The sequence below is a fragment of the Pipistrellus hanaki genome (genome assembly GCF_964339955.1).
Source record: "Pipistrellus hanaki genome assembly, chromosome: 1".
Lineage (NCBI taxonomy): Eukaryota > Metazoa > Chordata > Mammalia > Chiroptera > Vespertilionidae > Pipistrellus > Pipistrellus hanaki.
The window spans coordinates 1,398,704-1,405,376 of NC_140503.1; the positions used below are offsets into that span (position 1 = coordinate 1,398,704).

The window sequence follows — 6,673 nt, forward strand, 5'->3', positions numbered from 1 at the left end:
AGTCCCGCCGCCAAGCCGCATTCGGCCTATCCCGCGCCGCGCCTCACGCAGGGTCCGCCCCCCGGCTCGAATCTTGCCCGACCGGCCTATCCCGTGCCGCGCGCTCACGGCACCGCCCTCTCGCAGCCCCGGCGCGCCCACTCGCCCTGCTTTTTCCCGCGCCGCGCGCCAGCCCCGCCCCCTGTGCTTTCCCGGCCTATCCGGCGCCGCGCTGCGCCGGAGCCCCGCCCCTCCCCTCGCTCCGGGCCTATGCCCCGCCGCGCCGCACGCGAGGGCTGGCGCGCGTCGGTGACGTCAGGAGGGCGGCCGGGCGCGGACGCGAACTCCCTGGCCTGCGGCGATGCCCAAGCGGGGCTGCCCCTTCGGGGTCGCGGCCCCGCTGCAGCTCAAGGTCCGCGTGGGCTGGAAGGAGCTGGGCCGCGGCGTGTGCTCCGAGCAGTACTCGCGGGAAGTCTACGGTGAGTGCGGCGTGGGGCTTCCTCCCGCGGGGCGGGCCGGGCGGTCCGGCAGGCCGCGCCCCCGGGAGGCCGGGGCCAGCGGGGGGAAGGGGGCCGGGGGCCGGGGGTTGGAGCGGGACGGGGATGCGCCCACGCCCACCCGCGGCGGCCACAGCCCGTACGACGTGTCGCTGCTGCCCCCCACGAGCGGCCTCCGCGCGGCGCCGCCTCCCGCTCGGCCTGCGGGGATGCCGACTTCGCGCTCTCGCCGGCCTGCCGGGCCCTGGGGCCCGAGGGCCGAGCGAGAGGGCAGCGAGGGGGCGTCCTGGGGCATTCAGCTCCCAGAAGCGCCCGTTCCCACGGAGGTGTGCCTCCCTGCCCCGCCCTGCGGCTGCGCCGGCGCCGCCTCCGGGAGCCGGCTCTGCGGGAGGGGCCCAGGGGGAGGGCCGGCGGCCCGGGCCGGCCCAGGCCCTGCAGGCCCCTGCGCGGGCGTCCGGGGTCCGCGGAGGGAGAGCTGAGCTGAGCCCTGCAGGTGAGCGGTGGGCGGGCGGGAGGGAGGTGGGGAGGGGGCTGCCCCGGCCGGAAGCGGGAGGGCAGGACTGCGCGTGGCCGGAAGGTCCCGCTCAGGGTGGTCAGCGAGGGCCGCGAGCCCTCAGAGGCCGCTCCCGGGCGCTGGCGCAGAGGATGCTGTGGCCCGTCCGTTTGGGGTGGTGGGTGGTGGGGGCAGCTACAGCATGGCGCTTACCTTACCGAGAGGGGGAGCTGGGCCCTTAGGAAGCGGCCCTGGTGTTGGTGATGGAATGAGAGAGGCCGCCTGGGAAGACGGGAGACGTTCTCCCCTCCTGCCGTCCCTCCCCAGCCACCAGCGTCCCAGCTGCTCCGCCCTTGTTTGTGCTCGGGCTGTGAGCCCCACTGCTGGCCCAGGCCCAAGCCCAGGCCTCCCCATGTGCGTGCAGGGGTCACAGGGCCCACAGCTGTCAGCAGCCCCTGCATTTGAGGTCCCTGTAATGGTTGTGGCCATTCTGCAGTGAGCCACCCGCTCCCCGCAGCTCCACCCGGCTCTGTTGGGACTCGGGAGGGAGGAGGAAGCCTTTGGGGGGCTGGCCCCTGGCGCCCCATCTTGTGAACGCCCCTGGGTGACTGGGTGCTGAGCAGCCACTTGGGCTCCAGGGTGTCCAGGACCCCTGAGGTCTGGGAAAGGCCTCTGTCAGGAGCCACTGCTGCCAGGCCGGTGCCAGCCGCTCTGCAGTGAGTGAAGGGGATGCACAGGGCGGCGGGAGGCCAGCCCGGAGCCTCCGCCTGTGGACGTGGGGCCCGCAGCTCTGCCAGGGCTGTACAGGGCTGGCTGGAGGGCGCGGGGAGCAGGGGCAGCAGCGAGGTGAAGCCACCTGGAGAGAGGGGGAGGCAGATGAGCAGAGGGACCCAGAAGGAGCCCGGGGCTGGGGGGCTGCAGGTCCGGAGCCTCCCTGTGGCGGGGGGGGGGGGGGGGGGGGGGGGGGCCGGGGGGAGGGAGGCAGGCAGAGTGGGCCCAGTTCGCGGGGAGCAGCGGGGCCTCCACACCTGGCCTGCGGGATGGTGGGGGTCGGGGGTCGGGACGGGCTGCGAAGGTGTCACAGGAGGGCCTTGTCTCGCAGAGAGGACCAGGCAGCTCCTGTTCCGCGGGGCCAAGGCCTACATGGACCACGCGTGGGAGGAAGGCTGCGCCGTGGTTGACCTGCCCGAGTCCCCGAAGCCGGGCCCCATGGAGGCCCCTCGGGCCACACGGGGGCAGATGCTGATCGGACCAGACGGCCGGCTGACCAGGGGGGGCGCCCAGGCCTTCGAAGCCGGTGAGTGGAGCGTGGAGGTGGACGTGGCGGGCCATCCCGCCATCGGGGACACTGCCCAGCGGGGGCCGGAGCTGGGGACCCTGGGAGGCTGCCTCATGCAGTCTGCCCCTGCTGGCACTCAGGCCGGGAGCTGTGATCAGCTTTTTAGCTGCAGGCGGGAGGCAGTCCACCGGCTTCCCCTGCAGCTCCAGATCCTGTCTGAGGGACAGCCTGGTCGTTGGCGTGTCACTGAGCGTCTCAGGCTGTCACCTGTGCTGCTGCTCTTAGTCCCCAGCCCACCCTGATCTGGGTGGGACCCAGGACATGGTCACAATTGAGACCACGGACGAAGGGAAAAGCCGGCCCTTGGGCACGGGCACCAGAGCTGGGGTTCGGTAGCAGGAGCCCACACCCCGGGAGCTCCCCCGTGGAGCAGGGCTGTGCCGGACCTGCTCGGGCCGTGAGAGTCCAGGGCGGTCAGTGCGTGAGGAGGTGAGCCTGTCCTTGGGGAAGCAGTGTCCGCAGCCCTGACCGCTGACCGCTGACCGCTGGCATCTCTCCCTCACAGACGCGCCCGGGGCGGCCTGCAGAGCCTGCTCCTCGTGCGTGCGGGCGGCCGACGGAGCGGCGGCCTGCGGCCAGTGTGAGCGCGCCCTGTGCGGGCACTGCGTGCGCACCTGCGGCAGCTGCGGGGCCGTGGCCTGCACCCTGTGCGCGCTCCTGGAGTAAGTGTCGGAGGGGGCAGGCGGGTGGGCACAGCCAGGGCTGGGTCGTGAGGCCGGTCCGTCACCGGGAAACCTACGTCACTGGCCGGCTCTGTCCCCAGTGCGGCCTGAGGCTGGCCGGTCTGAGGTAGCCACAGCCAGTCCTTCCAGCCCGGCCTCAGGCCGCACGGCTCCACTCAGGTCTCCCCGCAGAGCACCTGGCCCGTGCCGCAGGTGTGCGGGCCTGTCTGTGGGCATGGGCTGCAGAGCAGGACATGGAGTGTGCTCAGCCGCTCCTGAGTGTGTGGGTGAGTGATTCCCTCCAACCCCCCACTCCCCCGCCGCAGCTGTGCTGTAGGACAGTGTTTTTCAACCTTTTTTGGGCAAAGGCACACTTGTTTCATGAAAAAAATCACGAGGCACACCACCATTAGAAAATGTTAAAAAATTTAACTCTGTGCCTATATTGACTATATATAAAGTAATTCTCTTGAATAGGAATCAAATAAACACAAAGAAAGTATTTTATAATTACTTTATTATGAAATATTAAGTAAACAAAATAGTGAAAAATTATAAAATTCTTGTCTTGTCTGCACCTACGGCACACCAGGCAACATCTCTAGTGTGCCGCGGAACAGCGGTTGAAAAACGCTGCTGTAGGAAGACCCGTCTCGGAGCGGGTCCGTACACCTATCGCAGCTTCACCCACGGCCTTGCAGCCAGCCGCGGGGAATCCGGCTGTCTGACGGCTCAGAAAGCTGGGTGGCTCGGGGAAGGACCCAGGCCCTGAGGCGGCTCCCAGGGACGGGACCAGAGACAGGGCTCTGGCCGGTGTGGCTCGGTGGATAGGGTCGCCTGTGGACTGAAGCGTCCTGGATCAAGTCCAGTCAAGGGCCCATGCCGGGGTTGTGGGCTTAATCCCCAGCAGGAGGCAGCCAATCCATGATTCTCTCATCGTTGTTTCTGTCTCCCTCTCCCTTTCTGAAACCAATTAAAAACGTATTTACAACAAGAGAGAGAGACTGGGGGACTCGTGCCATCCGGGTGGAGGCTGAGTGCTGGGAGTTAGCACATACGGCAGCTGACATGGACAGGAGCCCTGCAGGAGGGCAGGTAGAGGGCGGCCCCGGGACTGGAACCTTCCTCCCGCCTGCAGTGTCCTCACCAGACCCCCTGCACCCGCCCCGCCAGCCTCCTTCCCCTTCCCGCTGCCCACAGAACGCCCGCTGCCCGGTCAGCAGGCCCGGGCCTCGTGGCCACACCCAGGCTGGGCTCTCCGCTCTCGGCCGTGAGGCCAGCTGCCGCCCCAGGCTTGGGAGCCAGACCACGGGTCTCTGCCCCCGCCTCCTGCCCCTCGCCAGCTGCTCAGGCAGGGCCCTGGCTTCGGGTGCTGGCTGTTCTGGGGCTCACAGCTCGGCTGCGGGCGGCGGGGGCTGGGCTGGGGGCTGCTTCATGGCTCCCCAGCGAGAACCGGCCAGCTGGTGCTCTGAGTTCTCGGGCGTCTTGGACCCCATGGCCCTCCCGGGTGTCCTGCAGCACGTTGCCAGTCTCCTGGCCTTCCGGGACCTCTCTGATGGGTTTCCCCGCGAACCCTGGGGGTCCTCGCCGTTACCTTACTTCAGTGGTCGGCAAACCGCAGCTCACGAGCCACATGATGGATGTGAGCCATAGTGGCCGGTAACCCTCACTGGACTCCTGGAGGCTCTGAGGGGCCTCCGTCCAATGAGACACACAGGTGGGACCGAGGCAGCTCATTGGCTCTCGGTCCGCATACCTGCCGGTCTTCGTCCTCACTCTCCGGGCGCGAAGTCCGGGGGGGGTGTCGGGTGGTTCCTTCAGAGGCCGCGGGAGGGACCTGCTCCCCCATGTCCCCCAGCCCGGGCTCCCGCACGCTGGGGGCTCCCGTGTCCGGGCGTCATCCCCTCTGTATGTCCTCCTCCTCCCGTGTGTTTACTCCGCACCCGCCCGCAGGGCCCCGTCCTAGCTGTGTCTGCAGCGAACGGCCCATCTCGTCAGGTCTCTGGCTGGGGTAGCACCCCCACACGTAAACGTGGAGGACACACTCAGCCCTGACGCCAGCTCTTCTCTCCTCCCTGCGGTGGTGCAGCTGCAGCGACGTCCACGAGAAAGTGCTCTGTGCCGGCTGTGCCGTGTTCGAGGCCTGAGCCGCGGACCTGCCTTCCCGGAGGTGGCCTCCTGTCGACGCAGAGGGACCTGTTCATGTTTTGTACTGATGACTGAATAAATCCTCTATATTTGGACGAGAGGACTTGCTTATGTTAACAGTCCTGGGGTGCGGCCTCCAGGTCCCGAGACCAGCAGGTGCTGGAGGGGCCATGGCAGAGGCAGGGCCTCCATGCCACTCTGCCAGCTCACAGCGCCCACTGAGCTTCGCGCAAGTGCGTGCCTGGTCACCGAGCGTTACAGGTGGGAAACAGAGGTCAAAGTGCATCACCTACCCCCCCCCCCCTCCAGTCCTGGTGAGAAAAGCTTTGAACCCAGGTCGTCAGACTCCAGAGCCAGTGACATTGTGCCAGCACAGCCCAGGGTGGGGGTAACGTCCAGACTTCTCCTGAGATGTCGCTGTGCAGCCCCTGGGTGGACCCGTTGATCCACACCTGCCCCAGCGTGGGCAGTCGCGGTGTGGAGGACCATCTGTTCCCACTTCCCGCCCCTCGAGGCTGGGGAGGGCAGGTGTTGTGGGGACACAGGAGGGATGCACTTCACTGGCCCTCACTGCCCACAGCCCCAGGCCAGTCAGCAGGCCTGGCCCTGGCAGGACAGTGCCCAGGAGTTCTCTCCCTGTCTCCTGCCCCAAACTGCTCCCCCCAGGGCTCAGGAGGGGGCACCAGATCAGGTCTGCTGTGTCTGTGTCCGTGCCTGTGACCGGTATCCCTGAGGCACCTCCCCGCCCATCGCACCCTTGGCCTGGTCAGCACCCCCACCTGACACCCCGCTCCTTACCCCTCACCCGCCCCTCGGCACCGCTTCGGAGCCTGAAGCTCGGGAGGTGTGGCAGTATTCCTGGTGTTGGCAGAGTGTTTCCTCTCATGGTGACAACACCAAGTGCCATCTTACCGTCTGTCAGCACCCAGCTCGGGGCCTTGAGCACTTTTCAGCCATGCTCCCAGCACCAGACGGTCCTGAGCTCCCGTCCTGCACAACTGACCTGCCCCCATAACCCCCCAGCCCAGCCCCACTGTCCCAGGGACCTCAGCGGGGCCCACCGTGCGGGCACGGCCTTCCGCGCCTGGCTAATTTCAGAGCGATGCGGCCCAGCTGTGGTGCAGCTGTTCGCGTGTCCGTCCGGAGGTGGAGCCTGTCTGGTGCGGGCGGGCCAGTTCCATCATCCCGTCCTCGTCCGGACACCGAGCTGCAGCCACCTGTCCGTCCGGCTGCTGCCGCCGGGAGCCTGGGCTGGTGTCTCTGGGAGCCCCCTCCGGCCCTTCGGGGAGGGGAGCAGAGGTGAGACTGGCCCGAGGGTCCTCGCTGTTCTCCGTGGCACAGGCCCCAGCTGACACGTGGCTCTTCCCTGACCCGGCCTCCCCGAGCTGTGACGTGCTGCTTGTGGTGGCATTGTCACTGCCGTGGTGTGGTCCACGGCCCGTCAAAGCGAGGGAAGAGGGCCACCGAGGCCTGGGCCGCCCCCACCCAGGGCGCCGTAGAGTGGGGGGACAGTGCACACACTCACTCACTGTGAGGAGCCAGGTCCTCTGGGCCC

General features: G+C 68.1%; 1 protein-coding gene across 2 annotated transcripts; it reads left to right on the plus strand.

Moving 5' to 3' along the window:
• The first annotated feature begins 271 nt into the window (after positions 1-271).
• Positions 272-5,213, plus strand: SIVA1 (SIVA1 apoptosis inducing factor). 2 transcript variants are annotated; one of them, XM_084896376.1, is made up of 4 exons: positions 272-458; positions 2,072-2,266; positions 2,814-2,970; positions 5,060-5,213. In XM_084896376.1, exons 1-4 carry the CDS (start codon positions 341-343, stop codon positions 5,115-5,117), a joined length of 528 nt encoding a protein of 175 aa, XP_084752502.1. In that variant the 5' UTR covers positions 272-340; the 3' UTR covers positions 5,118-5,213. The 2 variants fall into 2 exon arrangements, with proteins under 2 accessions (XP_084752502.1, XP_084752501.1); XM_084896375.1 differs by lacking the exon at positions 272-458 and adding an exon at positions 563-969.
• The last annotated feature ends 1,460 nt before the right edge of the window (positions 5,214-6,673 follow it).